We start from the raw sequence: 26896 nt of genomic DNA on the forward strand, positions 1-26896 counted from the left end.
TTTCCTGAGAGCCAAGCATCAAAAACCAGTGTCATTCAAGAATGTGAACATGAACTTTACTTAGAAGGAATGGAAACAATTGGACCTAGTTCAGAGGGACTTGTACGAGGATGTGCTGCTGAGAAACTATAGGAACCTACTTTTTCTTTGTCAGTTTCTAAAGCAAAGGTGATTTCCCATCTAGAGAAAGAGGAAATGCCAATGGATCCAAGAAAGAGAAGCCCCAAGAAGCACAAGTTCAGATTGGAAAATTGTACCTGAAACCAAGGTTTCAGCTCCACAGTTGAGCATTTCTATGGAGAAGTCATTCCTAGGAAGATTTATTTGATTTTGGCCCCAGGACTCCAAATTGAGAGAAACCTAGGAATATAATATCAGGTCAAAAACACAGCAGAGCAACCAGGAGACATATTTTAGGCAAATAAAAATTGCTAAAAACAAACAAACAAACAAAAAAACACCTCCTAATAAAAAGAAAGGCCACATACTTAATATCTATAACAAACTTTAGTCCAGAAGAATTCCTTATGTACACAAAAGAGAATTTGTAGAAGAAATTGTATCAATAATTGTGATACACTTGAAGTGTCAGATAATAATTAGATATAATTAAGCATAATAAAATCTCCTTAGGGAAATCCTTTAAGTATAATGAATCTGGAAAAGTTTAGTTACCATTCAGATTTCATTCATTATCAGAGAACACATTGGAGAAAAATCTCTATATATGAAATGAATATGGGAAAGCCTTCAATGACATCACACTTCTCACTCTTCATTAGAGAATTCGTATAGGAGAGAACCCTTATGAGTGCAATGAATGTGAGAAGGCTTTCAGTAGGGGCACAACTTACCAGCATCAAAGAATTCATACTACAGAGAAGCCACATAAATGTAATAAATGTAGAATAATTTTCAATAATTAGCTAATCCCTTGTGCAACATCAGAGAATTCATCCTGAGGAGAAACCTCATAAATGTAATGAATGTGGGAAAGTTTTCAGACAAGATGGACTCCATTCCCAACATCAGATAATTCATACTGCAGGGAAACTCTGTAAATGTAAATATGTAAAATAAACAAACAAGCAAAAAACCTTCAACACCAATTCTTCCCTTACTAAGCATCACAAGATCCATACTGGAGAGAAACTTTATGAGTGTGATAAATCTGGGAGAGTTTCCTGTGATAGTTCATCACTTACCAGAAGAAATTTTTAGCTATAAATCCTATATATATATTGAATGTGGAAGAATCTCCAGCAGGAGTGTATATTTTATTGAATATCTACAAATTCGTACTGGAGAAAAAACCCATAATACAATGAATGTGGGAAAGCATTCAACCAGAGCTCATCCTTTAATAATCATAGATGAATTCTTATAGGGACAAGACACTATAAATGTAATGAATGTGAGAAAGTCTTTGGATGTAGCCCTCATCAGTCCTCATCAAACATCAAAGACTTCACGTTGAAAAGTAACTGGAGGATATCAGAAAAGCTCTGCCTTATTCTTAACTGTTAGAGAATCAAGTTTAACATGGGCTACAAGAATAAAGCCATCCTTTCTCTCTTGTCACTTCTTTAATGTTTCACCCCTAGTCCTATCACTATCCCTCACAATAATCTATTAAATAACCACTTAAGACTAAAGCTTAAATATATATATGTAAGTATACATCTATGTATGGGCAGTTAGGTGGTACAGTGGATAGAGTGCCAGGCATGGAATCAGGAAGACCTGAGTTCAAATCTGAACTCAGACACTAACTACCTGTGTGACTCTGGGCAAGTCACTTCACTTCTGTCTGCCTCGGTTTCCCCATCTGTAACGGTGGTTAGAGTGTACTCCCAGGGGCTGGGGAAAACCTTCGTTACTTTTGTTCTTCCTATAACTTCTCAGTTAATATCCCTTTATAAAAGCTAAAAGGGGGCAGCTAAGTGGTAGAGTGGGTAGAGTGCTGGGTCTGGAGTCAGCAAGACTCCAGCAAGACTTCCTGAGTTCAAATTTGATCTCAGACACTTACTAGCTGTGTGACCCTGGCAAGTCACTTAACCTGTTTGACTCAGTTTCCTCATCTGTAAAATGATCTGGGAAAAAAAAATGAGCTGGAGAAGGAAATGGCAAACCACTCCACTATCTTTGCCAAGAAAACCACAAATGGGGTCACAAAGAGTCAGACATGACTGAAACAACTGAACAACAATAACAAATATGTATATATACACTAATAATACACAAAAATAGGGAGTGGGAAATTGAGTAAAATTTACAAGAATGGTAGTTTTCTTGTGGAGAAGTGGAAAGAAACTGAAGGAGTAAGAGGTAATTTTGTAGCACTTTGGGGAAAGGCAGAGTTTGGTGGGATAATACAGGAGGAAAGCTTTGGATTATCCTTAGCCACTCCCTCTTTTGGAGGGAGGAGTAGTCACCAAGCTCTTTCTCCTCCATCAGGTTACTGCCTTCTCTTGGCTTTCAAAAATCCAGTAGAAGTATGTACATACATCTGTTACCTGGGAGCTCTTGGTTCCAAAGAAAAGCGTAAGATTGTAGATTTAGAGCTAGAAGTAACTTTAGAGGTCAAGTCCAATCTCTTTATTTTATTGATGTAGGTCCAGAGTTTAAATGATCTGCTTTGGTCAAGTAGATAAGAAACATCTGAGGAAGGTTTTCCTGACTCTTAAGTCTAGCACTCTATTTACTGTACTACCTAGCCACTCCAGAAATGTTCTTACTATTTCTTGCTATTCTATTTCTTGCCCAAGGCCATGCCTTAATGATGGTTATTGGGTTGTGATTAATTTAAGTAGTCTTGACCCTAGAGCCCATAGGCTCATGGATTTAGTACAACTTCTTCATTTAACAGATGAGATTAAATGATTTTGTCCAAAGTGACATAAGTCTGTTTCCTCCAGTCTACTAACTAAAGTGAAAACCAAATGGCAAAACTGACTAGTGCCAGAGAGAAGCCCATCTTTACTCTAGCCCAACCTTTAATGGGTCCTACTGGAACCCCATGTAATTTGACCCTAAATAACTAGGGTAAGATCAATGGAGCTGGGTCATCAAGAGTACCAGGTAGCCCCAAGGGCCTAGGAGGCACTATGTGCCTCTTAATGGTTAAATGGGGAACTCAAGGGAGATAACTGCTAACATCAAGACTATTATTGCTACTCTTAGATCCTATCTTTGTGTTCTTAGAGGGCTATTTTCTCTTCTACTCAGTAAACTCCATGAACACAGGTACTGTGTCTTATCTAAATTTTGTACTTCATCTAGCACTTAGCACAGTTTTCTGCATATAATAGGTATTTAATAAATTCTTGTTGCATGAATGTTTGTTGAATATAGAACTCAGTTTAGGCTCAGTTCAGCTTTCCTCTTTCTCTCCTCAGTTACACTGTAAAGAAAATACAGTTGTTATGGATGACTGTTAATTGAATGAGAACCAAACAAAGTATTTGAAGTCATACAGGATTGTTGTAGGGGATTTAATGTTCAGTCCTTGAAGTAATATTTCTGTTGGTCCTCAATTTGGGTGTGGACATAAAAAAATGCTACATGGGTGAAATCATTGATCCCAACAGCCTACGCTCTGTCTCTGACAGTGACAAGAGAACATAACAGTTGTCATCCATTATGTTATCTTCAGAAGGTTTGAAATAATTTTAACATAGTCCCATTTCCAGTTCCACTTCCAATCATGTGGCTTTAATTTTGTTAGCCTCAGTGTCCTGATCTGTGAAATAAGAATAGTAATTTCTATTCTGCCAACAATAACAATGATAGTATCTTATGGTTTACAAAGTCATTTACATGTTGTCTTATTTAATCTTTACAACAGCCCCATGAGCTAGATAGTGCAGGTGTTATCTACACTTTACTGAAGGGGAAACTGAAGTTGAATGTTAAGTAACTAGTTGCCAGCTAGAACCAGAACATAGGTTTTCCCTCACAAAGTTGTTATAATGATCAGATAAGTTGATATATGTGTAACTACTCGTAAATGGTAAAGCACTATGAACATATAAAGTACTTTTTTTGTTGTTCCTCTTCTTTATCTGTGATTTAATCAGTATGGGAAACTCCTGTGCAAGCTGCTTCTGCCAATGCAGGTCATCAGCTGTCTAAGGCACTGAGAAGTTGTGACTGGCCCCTGGTTATACAACTAATATGTATCAGAGGTCAGGGCTTGAACCCAAGTCTTCCTGACTCCAAGGCCAGCCCTTCATTCACTATAGCACACTGCTTCTCAGAGTATTAGTTTTGTTATTATCATAAAGACTCCCATGCTTTTTAATGGTATTTGCTATAAGATTATATCTGTGCTACAAATTTTGATTGCATAATAATATAAAATAATTTTGTAAAAAAAAACATAACCGTCATGATGTACTTAATTACATTAATTTTAAGTATAAAGGTACATGTTTGTGCAGTTTGGGGAATATAGTGTTTCAAACTTGCTATGCTGTAGGTATCCATTCTTTATCATTATAAGCCACTTCTTATTGTTTCTGACTTTTACTTTGTTAGGATTATTATCATTTGAAATTATATCATACTTTTCTCTCTGTTTTAGTGATAATTGACAATCCATTAGTGCAGACAAAGGAAATAGAAAAAGAAGAAAAATTCAATCCTACAACTCCAAGGTAAATTCATGACAAAGAACTACAACCTATTTGGTATAATTAGCATGACTAATATTGTTTAAGTATCAAATTAATGCCACAAAGTGGTACACTTCATTTTGAAAACTATAAGATTAATCCTACAACATATAACTTCTCATTGTTTTTAAGTATGCAATGATTGGTATTGCATTATGAAGAGAAAATGTAGCATTTATCCTCAGACAGTTGATTCTGATTCTTAGCTTTTCATATTTTGGTAATGACAGTAATATGCAGGAAAAATATGTCTTAAAAATTCCTCTCCTCAAAGCTTCCTTATGAAGTTCAGTTCTCCTTTATCTTTTTTTTTTTGGGAGAAGTTAATATTAAGGAAGGATTTTTTTTTCTTTTTCTTATGAGGCAATCAGGGTTAAGTGACTTGCCCTGGGTCACACAGCTAGTAAGTGTCAAGTGTCTGAGGCCATATTTGAACTCAGGTCCTCCTGACTCCCAAGGCCAGAGTTCTATCTACTGTACCATCTAACTGCCACTTAAGAAGGGATTTTGAAGAGAAAAGGGAACAATCTTGTTTCAAGAGTAGTGGGTTGCAATAATCCAATTGCAAGGGCTGGCATATGGATCGCATTAATGCTGCCAACCATTGTGCTTTAGTTAGGATGGTTCTATTGAAATGTTTTGTCTTTAAATTATTTAGACCTCAAAGAGGATAGATATTAAACGTCCTGTTTTTACAATCTCAAATATTTACCTTTATTCATTATTTCCCTTTATAAATATTGCTTTTATATTATCAACTCAAAATCAAATAAACATTTATTAAGCACCTATTATGTGCAGAGTACTTTGCCAGGCAGTAAGATGGGGGTAGGGAGGGACAAAGTTTAGTTACAATATAGTTTTTGCCTTCAGGGAACTTATTGTAGTACAGTATAGAATAAGACACCACCATAGGTAACTAGGGGCAGCTAGGGAGTACAGTGTGTACCTAGAATCAGCAAGACATCTTTGTGAGTTCAGATCTGGCCTCAGACACGTACTAGCTGTGTGATCCTGGTCAAATCACTTAACCTTATTTACCTCAGTTTTCTCATCTGTAAAATGAGCTGGAGAAGGAAATAGCAAACCACTCCAGTATCTTTGCCAAAAAAACCCAAATGGGGTCACAAAGAGTCTGACACAACTAAACAACAACAACAGCATAGGTAACTATATTGCACAACATTATAGGACCAGTATCTTAGATAGTTAACAAAAGCATGAGGTCCAAAAGGTCTGAATTGTCACAGTAATCCTCCTAAAGCACATCACACACACCCTGTCCCCTTACTAATAAATTTCAGCGCTCCTTATCATCTCCAGAATCAAATATAAAATGCTGTTTGGCATTCAAAGCTTTTCATAACCTATTCCCCCTCCCATCCCTCTTACCTTTCTAGTCTTTCACCTACACCAACCCAGGTACTCTGAAATCCAGTGACATTTCCTCCTGGTTGTTCCTCAAACAAGACACTCCATCTCCTAACTCTGGGAATTTTCCCTGGCTATCTCTCATCCCTAGAATGTTGTCCTTCCTCATCTCTACCTCCTAGCTTTCTGGGCTTCCTTCAAGTCCCAACTAAGATCCCACTTTCTACTGGAAGCCTTTCCCAATCCTTCATAAGTCTAGTACCTTCCCTCTGTTTATTATTTCCTATTTATCCTATATTTGGCTTTTTTTAGTTGTCTGCATGTTGTCTCCCCCAATAGCCTGTGAACTCCTGGAGGACTGGCATTATCTTTTGTCTTTCTTTGTATTTCCAGCACTTAGTACAGTGCCTGACACATAATAGGTGGTTACTAAATGTCTACTGACTAACTGATTGACTGACTGGAAAAATGTTGCAATCAACAAGAGGTATTGGTGGGTGGCAGAATACTGTAGTGGAAAGAGCTCTGGCTCTGAGGTCAAAGGATCTGAATTTGAGTTCTGGATCTTCTACTTATTACCTATATAACTGGTAAGTTCAAGGTCACTTAACCTCTCTCTCTGGGTCCCAGTTTCTTCATATGTAAATTAAGGACATTGTACTAGATTATTTTTAAGGTCTCTTTCAGTTCTAATTCCTATGGTCCTGTCTTGCTTTGGAAAGCTTCTTGGAGAAGGTGACACTTAAGTTGTTCTAAAGGATGGGTAGGAGATGTTCAATAGATGAAAGCGAGGGGAGTTTTGCAGGCAAAGATATAGAGGATGAATGACATGCACAACATTTCATCTGTTCAAATCATTTAATCTGTTCTGCTTATACCTGTGTGTATGTGAGCCAGTGCATCATACATATTTTTATGTCCATGTGAACTGCACCTTGATAAAAAGCAACAGGAAGAAAAGCAACAAGAAGAAAAATAAAGATAAAGATTCAAAAAGTACAAATACAGCACCCAAGAAATGGAAGAGGCAAATATAATGACAGAGACAATGTGGTGTAGTAGAGAGAATGCTAGATTTGGTGTCAGAGGGTCAGGGTTCAATTCCCAGCTTGCTATGTACTTGAGCAGGTAATTTTACTTTTTGGTCCTCGGTTTCCTCATTAATAAAATGAAAGGGCTGGACTTTTTAAACCCTTCCAGTTCTAAATCTGATTTTATGATGGATTGCCCATGATTAAAATAAAGAGAGTCCAGTAAGGACTACTAAGGACTACTACTAACCTAATCTGAGATGACCAGCTTAATAAACTGGCAACATTGGCAGCTAGTTGGTTCAGTGGATAGAGCACTGGGCTTGAAATCAGGAAAACTTGTCTTCATGAGTTCAAATCTGGCCTCAGATACTTACTAGTTGTGTGACCCTGGGCAAGTCACTTAACCCTGTTTGCCTCAGTTTTCCCATTTGTAAAATGGGCTGGAGAAGGAAATGGCAAACCACTCCAATACGTTTGTCAAGAAAACCACAAAATGGGGTTGCAAGGAGTCAGACATGACTGAAACAACTGAAAAAAGAACAAACTTATAGATACATCAAGTGAGAAAATATGAAATAATAATAATTGGACCAGGAAGAATAAGAAGTAGGTTCATGAAAACCCTTGGGGAACACGAAACTAGATATGGGCAAAGACAGTGTTGAACTTTTAGAGCAAGAATTAAAAATGTTAACCTAATAAAAAACCACAGCTTCTAAATAGTAGATAAAAATCTTGTTGTATGACTTTAGATAAATCCCTTAACATCTCCAGGCCTGATTTTATTTATCCATAAAATGAGATCAATCTAGATGACTTCAAATCTAACAACAGATAAAAAAACCCCAACTCTCAAATAGTCAATAGCCTACAAAATATAGTTTAGCTTTTAAAACCACTATCACCTGTGTCACCTCATTTTTATCCTTAATAGCAGCCCCCTAAGGAGATAGGACAAGTGGTATTATCTGCATTAGACTGATGAGGAAACTATGGCACAGGGATTTGTAAGGTTACGTTACTTAGTGGCAGGGATGGGCCTAGGATCCAAATTTGATTCTTATTCATACTCTTTCAATGAACCATGCTGCTTCTTAGTTATAATGTATAGCTTATATTTTCAGTAGGTATTTTTTGAATCCTGAAATGATGAATATGTTTAAAAAATTTTAATTACATGATAAGAACAAACCAAGTTTCTCCATTATGATTTAATTAATTGGTCAATTTAGCTAATAACTCAATTCATTGAAAAAATCATTCAATTTTTTTTTACATTGGTTAAGCAAAACAGATTGGTTAACTAAGTTTTCATTTTAAATTCTTTTGTGTTGGTGTTGTGTAGGCATAGCCTATGAGTAATAATATACAACAGTTTATTTAAAATACCCACAATGCAGATTGAGTCATATATCTTTCAGATTTGGCCAATGTGAGAATTTGTTGTACTTAACTGTACATCTTTGTTACAAGGGTTGTGTTTTTCTTTCTTTTTTCACTGGAGATGAGTAGGAGGGAGATGAGATGGATTTTTGTTCATTAAAAAAATTAAATTAAATTTTAAAAAATATATTCACATATTGACTTTTATCATGGGACATCTAACACTACAACTGTCTCTAAGCTGGCCTCCTCAGTCCCAGTTTCTCGCCACTGCACTCCGTCCTTCAAACCTGATGCCATATGAATCCTTCTGAAACACTGTTTTCATCACTTGTTTGTTTCAGAACTTTGATAAACTTTCAGTAAGGTGATAGACTAGGGTGATTTCTAAAGTCCTTTTTTAGCTCTAACATTCTTTGATTAATTGACTGATTAATGTGCAAAAAATTTTTTGTGACAAGAAGACCTGGGATTCACAGGCTTTAACAATCTTCCTTCCAACCTTCCTTTTCAACTTTGTCTCCAGCATTCTAGCCTAAAGGATTATTGAACTGAACTGCAAATACCTAAACATATTCCCCTTGCATCTTTTCTCACATTATTTCCCCTAGATGGAATTTCTTAACCTCCATTTTATCTATCTATCTTCAAGGTAAAATTCAATTTCTACTTCCTTTATTAAAGACCCATAGGGATCTCCCCCTCCTCTAAATTTCTATATCATTTATTTTCTGTACCATTCATTTGACATTTAATTATATGCTGCCTTGTGACATACTGTCATGTGTCATTTTTTAACTTTTTGCTTGTGCATCTCCATAAATAAACTTCTTAGCTCTTGTATTATACTTTTTATTTTTTAAAAATTTAATAGTATTTTATTTTTTCTGATTACATGTAAAGGCAATTTTCAACATTCATTTTTTGAAAGATTTTGAGTTTCAAACTCTTCTCTGTCCCTCCTTCTCCTCCCCCCTTTCCAAAACAGCAAGCAGTCTGATACAGGTTATACATGTGCAATCATGTAAAACATATTTCCACATCAGTCATGTTGTGAAAGAAGAAACAGAAGAAAAGGGAAAAAAAAACCATGAAAAAAAAAACAAAATAAAGTGAAAATAGTATGCTTCAATCTGCATTTAGACTCCATCAGTTCTTTCTTTGGATGAGTATAGCATTTTCCATCATGTGTCTTTTGATATTGTCTTGGTGTATTATACTTTTTTAAAAAAGATTCCTGATAATGCCTAGCACTGAGCTGGGCAGATAGTATACACTCAATGAATATTTTATGTTTTAATGTTTAGCCAAAAATTAAATAGCACTATTGTTCAGTGTTCCCAATTTTTTTTTAAAAAGTCAAGTATTTATTAACATGTCATAAATTTAAATGCCCAAAAGTTAACTAAATTATTAAATGTTAAACTAACTTCAAAATCTTTCTATGCAAAATAAATTGCTAATAACTCATTTGATATGTGTGTGTGTGTGTGTATTTTTGCATTCTAGTTCCTATAAACTGTTGCTCAGTGAGAATCATTCTGTGGTCAGAGTTTGCTCCAGCTATCAAGTGGACATTAAGTTACTTTCCTTGTTGCATTTACCTATAAAAGATTCTCAGGATTACTATTCGCTAGGTGATATTATTGCAAATGGTCAGACACTTGATGGAAGAATTATCAATGTGCTTGCAATCGTAAGATCGGTAAGTTCAAAAAACCAGAGTAAGTAAAATCTATTTAATCTGGAATCTCAATGACTCAATTTGTTTTTTCTAATATATGTCAATTCTGTCTGTTCTTAGTCTTATTTTATACTTTCATCAGTAGTCACTTGAATTGATTTAGATAAAGGGTAAAAATTTCCACTTATGGAAAAAATTTTGTATTTTATTTGTAAATAAATAGCAAAATAAATTACACATGAATACCAAGTGAAGTATAGTAATACATATAATCGTTATGTGCTTAAATATATGAGGTTTTTATAGGTTTCATTTGAACATGCATCCAAAGTAGTCACTGACACTTAAATAATAGATTTGTCCTTTAAAGAAATATAAGCGTATAAAAAAAGGAAATTGGTTACACACTATGACATACTTATTTCCAGAATCACTCCAGAATACATGGTAGAGTGGTAATAACACTGCTTATTGGCTTGCAGTGGGCTAACAATTCAGTGTTATTTTACTTTGGCCAACATTTTATTGTAAACTATTGAAACATTATAGAAATCCATGATCTTCCAGATGTGATCCTCTCCTACAGTGTATCAGAATTAGTCAGCCTTTTGCTAAAAATTGTTGTCTTAAGTTCTGATAACCACAACTTAAGGAGGTCATGAAGAAATTTAAAACTATATTTAGAGAAAGCCACAAAAATGGAAAAATTTCAAAACAAAGCCCATGAAAAAGAGTCAAAGGAACAAGAGTGAGAATAACTTAATGATGATTTTTAAGTATAATGTAATCCTCATCATCTCTTTTTTACAGGTAAGGACATTGAGGTTTAGAGACATTAAGAGTTGCCCAAAGTCACATTGCTAATAAGTAGCAGAGGCAATACTAGATCCCAAGTCTCCTGTTTTCTAGTCCAGTGCTCTTTCATAATTCACTGAATGATTCCAAATCTAGGAAGCTTTACCTAGTGATTGTATTCATAGAAACTTTACTCTACCTGTTGAACGTAGATATTTTGTTCTTGTTGAAAATGACAGTCTGACAATTATATAGTATTTTCTGCTGTCAGTTGCTCTACATAAAGTTGGAATTGCTTATATGCTAGAAGCAGTATAAATCAACAAACACATTAAGCAGTTCATTATATTATGGTTAGTCTGCTACAAAATCCCACCTTTTAAAGACTTTATGGTTTGACAGGCAGGAAACAATAAAAATAAATAATTCCAATGAGTAATTAAAAAAAGGTTCCTTTTAAGAGACTACTTTGGATGCATAGGGAACACAATGACCAACTTAGATTTTTAAGACATTTGTAGATATGAGACAGGGCAAGTAATAGAGGAAGAATACAAATGAGTGGCAGAATAGTGTCAAAAGCTCTAAATCTTAGGATGAGCTGAAACTTGCAAGGAAAACATATTTGGAGCATCTTTTCATATGGCTGTTGATTTTCTTCTTTTGAGGATTGCTCATATCTTTTGACCACTTACCTATTAGGAAATGGCTTTTATTCTCATTATATATTTGGACCAATTTCTTTTATATCTTGTATATCAGACCTTTGTCAGTGAAGTTTGCTACAAAGATTTTTCTGAGTTAACTTTACCTTCTAATTTTAACTGCATTGATTTTGCTCATACCAAATCTTTTTGATTATATGTACTCACAATTATCCATTTTATCTAATGTTATGATCTTCTAATGCTTGGACTTATCTGATCAAAAACTGTTACCCTATCCATAACTGTGAAAGGTATCTCCTTTCCAGTTCCTCTAATTTGTTCATTTTTAATAAGGTGAATTTTTTAATAAGGTGAAAATAAGGTTCATTTTTAATAAGGTGAAAATTGATAGGGCTAAGTATAAAATCCTATACTTATACAGTTGTGTTTTTTCATTTAAAATTTTAATTTTTTTGTACTTCTGAATTTGACAATCATAAACAAACATGAGTATTTCCAGATACACAAAACAAAGAGGAATATACATGAGACTGTGAATTGCTAGTATGTACAACAATTTAAAAAAATAATATAGTAAATTCAACATGTGAGTTTCAAAGCTTACTACTACTATCTGATGGAGAGATGGAAGACTCATGGGGCAGACTTAGATCTACATTTTCAAACATAGCCAATATACAGATTTGTTTTCCTGGACTATGCTTATTTGTTACAAAGAACACTTGTTTTTAATTTGGTGGGGAGGGACTTATGGGGAGGAGGGGTACTAGTGATAGTGGTGCCAAAAAAATAATAATTGTAGCATTTTTTTTTTAAAGCACAGAAGAGAACAGGATGTTCAGGGGACAAATAAGCAATACAACTTTGAAACTAACATGTTAAATTTTGAGTACATAAAGTTGAAAAGCTTTTGCACACACAAAATCAGTGCAGTTATAATTAGATGGGAAACAGTTGAGTAGGGGGAAAAAATCTCAACTTTGAAAGACTTGAGAACTTTACCAATGCAATGATCAACCACACAACTCTGGGGACATTTTCATCTTTTCTTACCAGGGGTCAGTGCATTCCCCCTTGATATGAGGATCTGGGTACAGTTTTGTGGTAAAACACTTGTGACACATTTGGTCTTAATTCACCAGAAGTTCTCGGGTCTCCTGAAATGATGCCTTAAGACTGTTACTACAAGATAGCAGTCACTGTATTAACTATATGGCAAGAGAGTGCAATACCTATGTTGTCCACTAGATAGTGTCCTAGTCCACCACCAGTATAGTGGCATCCTCAGTTTCTCTCTGGTTCATGAATGGGAGCTTCGCTAAAAAGTTATCCTAATGGCCACCAGATGGCAGTCAACCTGCAAATGCTACTCCTAACCCCCACCACAAGCCCAAGTTTTGATTGTGGCTCTGAACCATTTGGAAAAATTCCTGCTGAACAAGTCTGAAATAAATCTGGGGGATATAACGGAACCTTGTTCAAAATATTAAGCTACTAAATCCACGGGCCATAAGTAGCTCATGTACTCCCTACCTTATCTGGGCTCTTTCTCTTTGGTTGTAGTTAGTTACCTGCATTCACAGGGCTCAGATACTTAAAAGTTATGATCTTGTAGTTTATTGTGCATAGAGTGGGGTGGAAAGGAACTCGATCAAGTGCTCCTGTGGAAACATTTGCATGTAGCCATCTTCCAAACCAATTTTGGTTACCCTCCCAGATAAGCAAGTATGTCTGAGGGGACTCTTGACCACACATTAATGTAAAAGGAATTAAGAAAGAGGATGTCTGTACCTCATTTTTGGACCATGGAATAGAAACAAGGGAAAGCAGGGAATACTGTGAAGGAAATCAGACTCCTTCTTTGGTGCACCAGCACAATAGGATCCACAATAGCTGATGGTCTCAGCAATCAGGCTATTCATTGCTTGTGGCTCCTGGTACCCATCTTTAGATGTTGTATCTTCAGGGTAAAATATTAATTGTAGTTTCTTCACCTCTCCATGTGGTCCTGGTCACTGGCCCTTACACCCATCACTCACATGGCAGCCTGAAAGTCCAAATCTAAAGTAGAAGAAAGGAAGCTGGACCAGGATGCTGAAGGATATCCTTTTCTCCTACTGTTGGACTTTTTCTCTTAATAATCAGGAATTCGCTGGAATTCTGGTTAAGAGGGGAGAGGTAGTTACTTACCCTCACATATGCCAGGAATATTCTCTGCCAATATTTCTCTCAGTCATCATCCCATTTCCTAGGTAAACAATTCAAAGAGGTAAGAGAGTGAGCAGGGGTGTGCTGGTAAATGTTTAACAACTGGCTTTCAAAAAAATGTACATAGGACACATTTTTAAGTTTAATCTATATTTTCAACATTTTCTCCATCACTTTAAGTTTAGACCAGCAAAGCAATAAATCAAGGCCTGACCCATAGCATTTGCCAATTTCTAGGTATAGATGCTCATACTGAAAATTTTACAATTAACTCTAATAAGCCAGTTTGAACTGGTTCTAGCACATGCTTGGGCACAAATTACATACAGTAGGGTCTCTCACAATTTCTCTGGTTCATACTCCCACTGAATTGAACTCTAGGAATGTCAATATCTGACTCATGATTCTTTTTTTTTCCTTTTTATTCTGACCTTAATAGAAATAAATAAAATTACCTTTTCCATAATCGTTGTAGTACAGGAGAAGATTATTATACACAAAACTGCAAATCTCTATTATGTAGAGCTTGTTTTACTCTAAAATACATAATAAATTCAATATGGAATTTTCAGTACTACCCTACTTGTCAATGATTCTTTCTGATCTTTCTTCTATTCTCTTTCTTTTTGGGGGGAGAGGGAAGTAGATGGGTGGGAAGAAACCCTATCTTAAGCTTTTTTTTTCCTCCTACTCCACCAACCTCCCAGATTGAAAAAAGAAAAACAAAACCCTTGTAATAAGTATGGATAGTCAAGCAAAAACAAATTCCCACATTAGCCATATCCAAAAACATTTATTAGTCTGCATGTCAAGTCCATCACCTCTCTATCAGAATGTGTATAACATGCTCTATCATCAATCCTCTGCAATTGTGGTCAGTCAATTAACTAATCAGATTTTCTTAATTTTTTCAAAATTGTTTGCCTTTACAATGTTGTTGTTATTGCATGAATTATTGTCCTGGTTATGCATACTTCTCTTTGCTTCAATTCCTACAAGTATCTCTGAAACCTCCCTTTCATCATTTCTTTTGGCTCAATAGTATTCCATTAAAGTCATATAACATGTTCAACCATTTTCCAATTTATGGGTACTTCCTTAATTTGAAGTTCTTTGCCACTTCAAACATAGTTTTGTATGTGTATGTCCTTTTCCTCTTTCTTTGATAGCTTAAGACCACAGGCCTAGTAATAGTATCACTGAGTCAAAGGGTATCCACAGTTTAGTGATTTTAGGGGCATAATTCCAAATTGTTTTCCAGAATGGAAACTAGATCATTTAACTGGATCAATTCATAGCTCCACCAACAGTGCATGAATATGCCTGTTTTCCCATGACTTCTTCAGCATTTATCATTATCATTTTTGTCATCTTTGCCAATCAGATGGGTTAGCAACCTTAGAGTTGCTTTAATTAACATTTTTCTAATTATTAATAATTTGGAACATTTTATTTGATTGTTGATACCTTAGATTTTTTCTTTGGGAAACTGCCTGTTCATAACATTTAACCATTTATCTACTGGAAATGTCTCTTATTCTTGTAAATTTAAATCAGTTTCTTTTATATCTCAGATATGAGACCTTTATCAGAGAAACTTGCTGCAAAGGTTTTCCCTCCAGTTAATGATTTCCCTTTTCATTTTAACTTTTTTAATTTTTAATTTTTTAATTAACTTTTTAATTTTTGTTTGTGCAAAAACTTTCTAAATTTATATAGTCAAGATTATCTTTTTTTCCTTCTGTGATCCTTTCTATCCCTTTTTTTCAATGAAATTTCCCCCATCCTTAGTTCTCATAGGTATTTTCTTCTTTGCTCTTCTAATTTATTTATAATGTGATTTTTTTTTTATATCTATGTAGTATGTCCCTCTGTTCCTCCTTTAAAATCAGATGAGTTGCATCTTTTCTCAGGGCTTTAGGGGTTAACTGTGAGCTGTTGGAGGTGTTTCTCTTCTCTACCACCATCACCTTGAGACCCTGATGACTGTGGTTTTTGGTAATATTAAAAACCATGTGGCTATGGTGTTGTTAGGGGCCAGTGACTAGCTCCTCAGTTCCATTTAACTACTTAATATAAATTGGCTTTTATAAGGGAATATTTACTTCAGAGGTACAGCAAGAACCTTGTATAAATATTTTCCCTAAACATCTTGGGGCCACATCTCCCCTATATCACTTTAGTCTCTGGTGGGGAAGAGAGAGAAAGAAGAAGGCTCAACTGACTTCAGTTCCTATATAGAACTGGTTCCACTGAGTTAATGTCCAGATGCTCTATGACATTTTCATTATATTAGCTTGGCCTGTCCACAAGCAATTTGTACAGGGCATTCCAAAAGTCTCAAGACTTTTCTTGAGGTTTTTTGTATTTCTCTAAATATGTAGTTTTGTCTTCATTTCCATAAAGTGTTTTGTAGTAGTATTTGTATAGTTCCTGTGTGTAGCTTGCTAGATAGAGTACCAGATATTTTATACATTCTGTAGATATCTTGAATGGAATTTATATCTTCCTGTTGGATTTGGTCGGTAATATACAGAAATAATGATTGTTTATCCGGATTTATTTTACATCTTGCAACTTTACTAAAGTTATTGTTTCAATTAATTTTTGAAAAACTATCATGCTGCGCAGATAAATATGTACACTCCTTTGTTTTCCCACTCAATAATTGCCAAAGATCTATCATATCTCATTTTCTAAAGTTCTATTCAAGTCCTTTACTTCTTACTTTTTTTGTTTGTTTGTTTAAACATGTCTAGGCTTGAAGGCGTATCGTATCCCCAGCTACTATAATTTTGCAATCTATTTTTCCTTGTAATTAATTTAATTTTTCCTTTAGGTATTTAGATTTTTGCTATGCCATTTGATACAAGTATGTTAAATATTTGGTACTCATTGTCTGTGGTGCCTTTAAGGCTAATATAATTTTCCTAGTTCTCTCTTTTAAAATCAAGTATTTTTTGCTTCCTTATCTGTAAAGTAGGAGTAATAATAGCACCTACCTCTTAGGATTGTTGTGAGGATCAAATGAGATAATAATTGTAAAGCATTTAACATAGTGCCTGGCACATAGAAGGCATTCTATAAATGTTAACTGTTACTATTATTATCCTTGTTTAGTCCCTTCCAATTGCTCAAACGTTTATCTTTTTATGTCTCTTGACTCTTGTGTTTACATTTTAAAGATTCTATTCAACTCTGTTCTTTTCACCAGAAATACTTATTAGTTTTTTATTTCATTAAAAGTATAATTTTTCTCCTTAAAGATATTCAGTTTTGCTGAGTGATTTATTTTTCATTGTAAGACTATATATTTTGCCTTTTGGCATGTTGCATTACAAGCTCTCCTCTTCCATATTGATAATTGTAGTTTGCAAATCTTGTTATACTGACTGTGAATCCTCAGAACTTGAACTCTTTTTTTTTCTGAATATTGCAGTATTTTTTATTTTACCTAGGCACTCTGGATTTTGGCTATGACATCCCTGGGAGTTTTCACTTTGGAATTTTGTTTAGGGGGTGACTGTTGGACTCTTTCTATTTTTCACTTTGCCCTCTAATTCTAACAGGTCTAAGCAGTTCTTATTTATGATTTCTTGAAATATGGTGTCCAGGGTTTTGTTTTTTGGGGTTTTTTTATAATAACTCTCAAGTTTTTTACCTTTTTTGCTTTCATGTATTTTACTCTTGACTTATTTTCCAGGTCAGTTGTTTTTTATACAAAATGCCTCATATTTTCTCTTTTTTTCCAGTCTTTTGATTTTGTCCTAATATTTCTTCTCTGATGAGGTCATTTTCTTTTGTTTTATCTATTCTAATTTTCAGGGAGCATGTTACTTGGGTACAATTTTCTACTTGTACTGAGTTATTTATTCTCCTTCAAATCTTTTCCTCTAGAGCTCTTATTCATTATTTTTTATTTTTGCTTTCATTCATTCTTCATATCATTAAAAAACATTTCCATCATCTCTTCTAGGAATTCTAATTGACCTTTTGACCAAGCTATGTTTTTGTTTGAGACTTTGCTTACAGATATTGAGGAGTTATTTTCTTCTTCTGGATTTGTGTCTTGGGTATTCCTGATTCTTTATCATTGTTATCTTTTTGTTCACATTTTCTTTAAGCTTTACTCACTGAATTGATGTTTTGTGTTTGAACCGGGCTCCATGAACTTCTACAGAGAATGCGTAGGCCTTATCTGGTCCTGATCCGTGTTATCTGGGGGTTGTAATGCTACTTTCTCTGAATATTAAATGCTGTATTCTTCAAGGATCTTAGAGTTGACTCAAGCTAGGGAGCTGCAAACTTTTGGCATGCCCTAAGCAATACGATCTAGGGAATCGTCTAATAACTGTCCTTCTAATCTAATCTTTGCAGGCTTCTAATCCAGGTTTTGATCTGGCAGTACCACTGTAGGTTTGTCCTTTATTGGAGCTCTAGTAGATAGCTGCTAGAGCTGTCTGCAACCTCTATCAGTTAACTAAAAAGTTCTTCAGGTTCAGAGTAGCAGAACTGCAGATTCATCCCTGATCCATGCTTCCTGCCCCTACACAACTGCAGGCCTAGCCTCTCTTCTTCTTTGACCCTGCTCTGGGGTCAGAGAGACAAAGTTGAAGGCTCACTCTTGCATTGCACTTCCTGCCCAGGCGCATAGCTGTTGATTGCAGGCCTCATCCCTGACCTGTGTTGAAAGGCTTGAAAACCAGCTACAGGTTCAGAGTAACATAGCTGAAGAATCTTCCCTGTTCCTGCTCTCTGTCTTGGTATATAATAACAGGACTCAGTCTCCTTCCATACTAGATCTGTGACCTTACTCCTAGGTCAGAATAACAAAGCTTCCAGCTTGCCCCTTTTCCATACTCCTTGCTCCAGTACATAGCCATAGGCCCTTGACTCCATCTATGTTCTAGAAGGTTTGTATGGACTTTTTTGGTTTGAACCACTCCCCAGTACTCACAGGCCTTTGACCATCTGCTTGTGTTGACCTGGGCTGCAAAAACAACCCACTGTGATTTCTCTTTGATTTTCTTAATTACCACTTGGTCTGGTGTTTTTTGCTTGATCCTTGTTGGAGCAGTTGTAGGAGAGAGTTGGGCTTTATGCTGCATCTTATTCTGTCATCTTGTACCAGTCACCTAGCTCATGTTTCCCACAAACTCCTTCTGGCTAGTGTATTCCACAAAATCTCTATGGCTCATACTCACAGCCCAGTAAAACCTGGGAACATTAGCATATTCCTTATTTTTCTCTCCCAAAGGGGACCTTGAGTTCTACTGCAAGAATTCAAGCTAATAAGACATCAACTCTATTAAAGCTTTTATTTAACCCAAGAATTCATAAAATATGGTCTAGGTACTCCTGGGGATCCTTTCAGGGGGGTCTGCAAGGTCAAAACTATTTTCACACGTCATTTAAATTTCTGTTATGGTAAATATCAACAGATATAACCTATGTAAATAAAAGCTCTTTTGGGTCTTCAATTATTTTTAAGAGTATAAAGGAGTCCTGAGACCAATGTTAAAAGAAATCCTGGGCCTCACCCTGATTAATAAGGCAAACTCAGGTAAAGTTTAAAGGATTTTATTTATCAGGCCAAGGCAGCAAGCATTGGGTGGGCGGGCCTTGATTCAAGCTATGCACTGCTTTTTATTAGACAGCAGTAAGCAACTTGCATATTAAGGGCAAAAATATTGATTGATTCATGTAATTATGAGAAGATGGATTAGGGCCACCTCAGCTTCTCCCTCATTAGTATCATGGGAGATGGAATTAGTGAGCATGCTCCCTACCATTATAAACAAGATTTTAAAATGGAGTCACCCAGATTGACTCAGTACAAATAGCTGACTTTTCACACCAAAATGTTTGAATTGATTTAATAGGTTAAAAAGTGAAGAATGAGCTCCTACAATTTTCTGTCAGGAAAATTCTCCTCCCTTTTTCAAAGGGAATCAAGCACCCTTGCCCACTGTTGTGTCTACCATCTGTCTTAGACTTACACAGTCCATTTGATCCACAATACTTGTGAAGAGATAGGTTCAGCTTGTTTATTGATGCATCTGGTTCCCTACTATTCTATCTAACAGCAGCAAGGAGAAAGTCTGTGGATTTGTGTCCATGGTGAAGCCCTAAGCCACATGTCTTTCTGACATATATTTCCTTGCTATGTTTCTTTCTTTCTGCTCTTACTCCATGATGTATAGGTCTCTTTGAGGCTTTGTTTCCCTTGTCTTCTACTCTTACTGAAATTATCTTAAGGGACTGAATGATGCAGTAGTATATAGGTATTCTTCACTTCATCTGGCTCTGTCACTGTTTTAGCATCTGTCTCTGATGCTAGCCCCTCAATGCATGTACATCCTTCTAGAGACATATGTATGTGCAAAATGGGAACAGGGGTAAGTTTTCGCAGATAGACGATAAGTTCAGTTATAGACATATTGAGTTGAAGATGTCAGCAAGCCATCCAGTTGGAGCTGTCTAGCTTAGCTGATGTGAAACAAGGGCTCTGGGGAGAGGTTGGAGCTACCCGTATAGATTTGGGAGTCATCTACATAGAGGTGATGAATGAAAGCAAAGAAGTAGATGCAATCACTAAGGGATAGAAAAGAGAAAGAATTAAAGAAGCCCAAAACAGAACCTTGCAGGTAATATAGTAGAAAGAGCACGGAACTTAGAATTGGAAGGCCTGTCTTTGAGTCCCTAGGCAAGTCAGCCTCTCTGACCCTTCATTTCTTCATCACATAATGAAAACAATAATGCCTGCTTACATCACAGGTTTGTGAGACTCAAATATGATAATATCTGTGCAAGTACTTTGTAAAGCATAAATAAATTATTTTAAATATTTTGTCATGCCAGCTATTTTTAATCAAAAGCGTATCATTGCAAATTACTATTTATTAGTTTTAATGTTTCCACTTTGGTACTTTACCTTTTTATATTTCAGTTAATCTACAAGTATTTAAGTATCTGCTGTGATTGTGGATGAAATGTAATGGGTTTTTTTTATTTTGTTAAGATTGGAGAACCAAAATACTTTACAACCTCAGACCGAAGAAAGGGTCAAAGATGTGAAGTAAAGCTATATGATGAAACAGAGTCTTCTTTTGCAATGCTATGGTAAACTGCCTTTCCTATTCTGAACCATGAATGAAAACATAAGATAAAGGAATGAAATCTATTTAGTTATTTCAATGCTTTATATTACTAAGAACTACTTAAACTCATCAAGAGAGAAGGTTTCCTTTCATAAAAAAGTTTTCATTTTTTTAGCATAGGGAAGTGAAATAATGCCTTAAAACTTGAAAGTATTCACATGCTCATATATTTACTATTACTCTGGATATGTACTATAACACTATTCTTAGAGTCTGTTCTGTAGGACTACCTTATACTGAGGTTATGGAGTCAAGAATTAGAAGTAATCTTAGAGGTCATTTAGTCCAAACTCCTCATTTTATACATGAGGCAACTGAAGCCCAAGGAAGTCAAAGACCACACAAGTAGGAACTAACAAAGCCAGAATCTGAATCCAGACTCTCTGCCTCTAAATCTAACATTCTTCCTACTGACACACCAAAGTAATAAACTGTTTGGATATACTTTTAAGCAGACAATCATTTATAATGAATTACAATTTATAACAAATAGTATTTAGTGAAGTGTTTTAATAATTAGCATATCCAATTTCCACTAGAACCTGTCATTCTCTGGTAGTTGTTATGCTAAATTCATGGAAAGATGATACCAAATGTAAGCTGTCAGAAATTTGATTCCAAAGATAGATAAAATAATATTTAGAGCTAAGAGATTCTGAAGAAAAAAGTCCTGAGTAGATTCTAATCAATAATATATAGAGAGAGTAGGTACCTTAACTCTTACCTGGCTCTATGGTACCATTTAATCCACAGTGCCAGTTGGGTCTAAATGGCCTGAAAGAGTTAATAATTGCACATCATTAACTCTCAGGGAATGACAAGGCAGAGAGAAGAGTGGTAATTAATTAAAACAAAATGCCAAGAGAAAACATGTAGTTTTAGAATAAAAAATACATTTCTAATTCATGAGTTAAATATTCTATGAAATAGATGAATGAATTGCCCATAAAACAGGAGAAAATTATAAGATACTAGGTTAGATATAACTTGAACATCAGTGGCTTCCACTGGAAGGAAGGTGAGAATGTAGTTTACCACAAAAAATCAATTGGAATGGGAATCAACATAGTGTGGAGTTATTTCCTTTATGCATGTTCTTTGTGGGGGTGCACAAAAACAAAGTTTTTTTTTTTTAGCTTCAGTACAGTCTACACTAAATATTAATGTGGTGTAGTAGATAGGGTGCCAGCCCTAGAGTCAAAAGGACCTAAGTTCAAATCTGGCCTCAGACACTTGCTAGCTGTGTGAGCCTGGGCTAATGACTTAACCCTATTTGCCTCGGTTTCCTCATCTGTAAAATGAGCTGGAGAAGGAAATGACAAGCCACCCAAGAAAACCCCAAAAGGGGTCATGAAGAGTTAGACATGACTAAAATGACTGAATAACAACATCAACAACAACAAAATATTAATGCAAGGAATAATTCTGCCAATATTATTATCAGCAAAACTGTATTAGTTTTCAACAATTATACAAAGACAATATAATAGTATGAGCAGTTCAGTAGGCTTGACCTCCTCTAAAACTGCAAACAGTATTCTTTTATTAGTTTTTACTAGTATATTCATCCTTTTATTAATTTCCTTTTATTTAGCTGGGATAATGAATCTATTCTACTTGCACAGAGTTGGATACCACGAGAAACAGGTATTATACTCATAGCTGTACTCAATATTTTCTTGTTGTTCTGACCCATAAGTATAAGACAAATACTAAAATAATAGACTTTTCCCCCTCCACAGTAATATTTGCTGCAGATATAAGAATAAATTTTGATAAATTTCGAAGCTGTATGACTGCAACTGTCATCTCGAAAACCATTATTACAGCTAATCCAGGTAAAAATCTTCAAAATGCCTTTCTCAGATTCACTTATTGTAGAGTCTAGTGATATAAATGAAGTTTGAATTTGAAGTGAGGGTGGTCTATTTGATTGTTTTAACATTTCCATAAGGTCTAACACTAGAATACTAGGGGCAGCTAGGTGGCACAGTGAATAGAATGCCAGGCCTGAAGTCAAGAAAATTCATCTTCCTGAGTTCAAATCTGGCCTCAGACACTTATTAGCTGTGTGACCCTGGGCAAGTCACTTATTCCTGTTTGCCTCAGTTTCCCCATCTGTAAAATGAGCTGGAGAAGAAAATGGCAAACCACTCCAAGATCTTTGCTAAGAAAACCCCAAATGGGATCATGAAGAGTTGGACACAAATGAAATAACTGAAAACGACAACACTAGAATGTTTTAAATTAATCTTCATGACCCCATATGGATTTTCTTGGCAAAGATACTAGAGTGGTTTGCCATTTCCTTCTTTAGCTCACTTTATAGATGAAGAACTGAGAGAAACAGGGTGAAGTGACTTGCCCAGAGTCACACAGCTAGTAAGTGTCTGAGGCCAGATTTGAACTCAGGCTTTATAAAAGCCTGATTTTGCATGGAAAGTATGACTTACATTCAAACCAATACAATCATTTTAATAAGTAAATGTGTCCTTTTGACTCAGCAATAACAATTCTAGGCCTATACCCTAACAAGATAAAAGAAAGAGGAAAAGGACCCACATATAGACAAAATATTCATAGCAGCTATCTTCATAGTAGCTAAAAACTTGAAATAGGAACACCTGTATATTAGGAAATGGCTAAACAAACTGTGGCATATCAATATAATGAAATATCATTGTGCCATAAGAAATGACAAAATAGTTTCAAAGGAAACTGGAAAGACCTCTATGAACTGATTTAGAGTGTAATGAGCAGAACTAGGAGAAAAAAATTATACAATGATATTATAAAGAAAAACAACTTTGAAAGATTTTAGAACTCTGATAAATGCAATGATAAACCCATGATTCCAAAGGACTGAAGATGAAACATGTTACCCATCTCCTGCCAGAGAGGTGATGGACTTAGAACACATAATGAGACATACGTTTTTGGATATAGCCAGAATGGGATTTTATTTTGCTGAATATGAGGGTTTTCTTCTTTTTTTTTGTTCACATGGGTTCAACTATCAGTTAGATCTATGTATCTAGTCCTAGTTTCTGTTCTGAGTGCCAGTTCCACATCACCCACTGCATGTTGGACATTTCAAACTGAATGTCCTATAGACATCTCAAATTCCACATCCAAAATAGACCTCATTATATTTTCCCCAAGGCACAGGTCTGATCATGTCATCCCCTACTCAACAAACTCCAGAGGTTCCCTCTTGCCTCTAGGATCAAGTATAAATTCCTCTGTTTGACATTTAATGCTTCTGATACCTTGCTCTCTTCCTACCTTTACATTCTTCTTCCACTTCACTCCCTTTCTCAAACTCTGCAGTTCAGTCATATTGTCCTACTTGCTGTTCTGCCCAAATGATGATCCCATCTCCATGCCTTTTCACTAGAGGTTCTCCATGCCTAGAATGTATCCCCCTTCTCACCTGCACCCTTTAGAATCCCTGGTTTCCTTAAAGATTCAGCTCAAGTGTCACATTCTTCCTGAAGTCTTTTCTGGTTCTCCTCTACTACCCCCTACCCTCCCCACCAGTTTCCTTTCTGACACTACATTGTATTCATTTTGCATATATTCTGTATATATTTGTCTGTATGCACGTTGTCTCTTTGCACCACATCCCACCCCACCCCACCCCATCCATTAGACTGTAACCTTCTGGAGTTAGTGAACTGTTTAGCTGTTGTCTGTCAATCCCCAGAACTTAAAAAGTCCCTGGCATATAGTAAGCCCTTAATAAATGATTATTCATTAATTTTATTTTATTTATTTTGAGAGTAGGTCTCCCTATCCTGCTCCGTCAGGAAACTGTAACAGCCATTCACAGGCAGGATCCCACTACTGATGTGCTAGGGAGCTTTGACCTGTCCCATTTCTGAGCCAGTTTGCCCCTCCTTAGTCATCCTAATCATCCCCTCCCAAGGTTCCCCATATTGATGCCAAACTTAGCATGGTAACCAGATTATCTTAGCACACTGTAGCTCAGACCTCCTGAGATCCAATATTTCAGCCTCCTCAGCAGCAGGCATTACAGGTGTTAGCCACCACACCTGACTGCTGATTGGTTTGTGAAAATCCTGTCATAGTAATTTTTCTTTCTATATTGAATAATGCTTATTTCAAATAAAACCTAGTTGTAATATAAATAATTATGTTTTATGAAAGACCATTCAATATTAGTAACTTTTTATAATGTAGTTATCGCAGAATTTTATTTTCTGTAATAAACAGCAAATTATAAATAACAAGTGCCTGTATAGAAAACAAGTGATAATTTTTATTAAGAACTTAAAATATATCCTACAAATTTAATTTCATAATCAAATTTTTCTAGCTACAATTTCTAAAAGTTTATCATTGCTTTCTTTTCTGAGTAAACATTTTAGGAGCTCTTAAGCATTTTATCCTCATTCTAATTTCTGCAGTTAGCTAGTTATATAATATTTTGGATTAGAGGAAAACTATATGGGAAAGGTAAGGCTCTAGATATCCTAGACAAGTTTTCTAGTTGACTCTTGTTAATTTGGCTTTTGTTTTTGTAGGTCTTCATGTTTTTACCATACAGAATGATCCAAGAAGCAAAAAGTCTAGGCAGCTAGGTGGTATGGTGAATAGATTGCCGGATGTGGAGTTAGAAAACTCTAAGTTCAAATCCAGCTTCAGACACTTACTAGCTGTGTGACTCTGGGCAAATTACTTAATCTCTACCTGCCTTAGTTTCCTCATCTATAAAGTAAGGATAATAGTGGTACCTACTGCCTAGGGTTGTTGTGAGGATAAGATGAGATCATATTTGTAAAGTGATTTGCAACCTTAAAATGCTGTATAGATACTAGCTATTATTTCTATTTAGTGGACAGCATTTATTTATGTTATTTTTCTTTGTTAAGACACACCAGAAGCTAATATCCTATCAAACTTTGCAAGAGAAAATGCAGAAGCAACAGCTCTAGATGATGAAATTGAGGCTCAATTAAAAGAATCCATAAATTGTAAGTGATTCTTTAAATGTTCCTTGCATTTTTTGACAGGCCAAAATCTTAGTCTTTGAAGTTTGGTTTGACATAATGGGACTTTTAATTACAGCAAAGGAAATCATATTTATAATTTATAATTATATTATCTTCCCTAAATGAGGTGATATTATTAGAGTCTTCTATTTGTTATTATCTATAATGTAACAAGTACTCTATTTAGTCTTATCTCTCATTTATGTGAAGCTGACTGGGGTAACAGAATAAAGACACATTTCACTTTGCTTCCAAATGAAACTTTCTGGGCAGCTAGGTGGCACAGTGGATAGAGCACTGGCCCTGGATTCAGGAGGATCTGAGTTCAAATCCGGCCTCAGACACATAACACTTACTAGCTGTGTGACCCTGAGCAAGTCACTTAACCCCAGTGCCTAGCCAAAAAACAAAACAAAACAAAACAAATGAAACTTCCTAGCAGAATTTAATAGATCAAAAGTCTCATTATTACAGGGAACACTAATTGATAGACACATCTTGTCATCTCAGAAGGCCAACAATTGAATTGACCTAGAAACGAAACTAATAGCTCATCATGTAGATGTGGTCACCTTGAGCTATGTCAAAAACAAACTTTGTTATTTCTTTTTCTTTGTATACTATAGCACGTTCCATGCCAACTCTTTTTGCTGTTGGACCTCACAATTACAAAGTGATCAATTTTTAGCAGCCATCTTGTTATCCACAAGGAATGATTGGCATAGCATAGTTGTAAACATAGTCGTATTTGAGTGTGAGACAGTAATTTAAAAGATGTCAGGTCATTTTGACATAGTCCAGTAACTACATCAAAAATTCTCCATGAGACCCAAGTACATGCTTTGGAAGTGAAGCGGACTTTCTGTTGACTTTTGTTTCTATACTTGATTCTGTAAGGACAG

The 26896-nt window shown here is 35.5% G+C and overlaps 1 protein-coding gene across 1 annotated transcript in view; it reads left to right on the forward strand.

The window, feature by feature from the left end:
- MEIOB (meiosis specific with OB-fold) overlaps positions 1–26896 on the forward strand; it is a 45762-nt gene that overhangs the window by 12287 nt on the left and 6579 nt on the right. The window contains exons 5-10 of the mRNA XM_027863250.1: positions 4586–4658; positions 9974–10169; positions 20841–20941; positions 22574–22626; positions 22722–22817; positions 25875–25976. Coding sequence (XP_027719051.1) covers positions 4586–4658; positions 9974–10169; positions 20841–20941; positions 22574–22626; positions 22722–22817; positions 25875–25976 — 621 coding nt within the window. The remainder of the gene's footprint in view (positions 1–4585; positions 4659–9973; positions 10170–20840; positions 20942–22573; positions 22627–22721; positions 22818–25874; positions 25977–26896) is intronic.

This window comes from Vombatus ursinus, unplaced genomic scaffold (genome assembly GCF_900497805.2).
Source record: "Vombatus ursinus unplaced genomic scaffold, bare-nosed wombat genome assembly UNPS02014770.1, whole genome shotgun sequence".
Classification (NCBI taxonomy): domain Eukaryota; kingdom Metazoa; phylum Chordata; class Mammalia; order Diprotodontia; family Vombatidae; genus Vombatus; species Vombatus ursinus.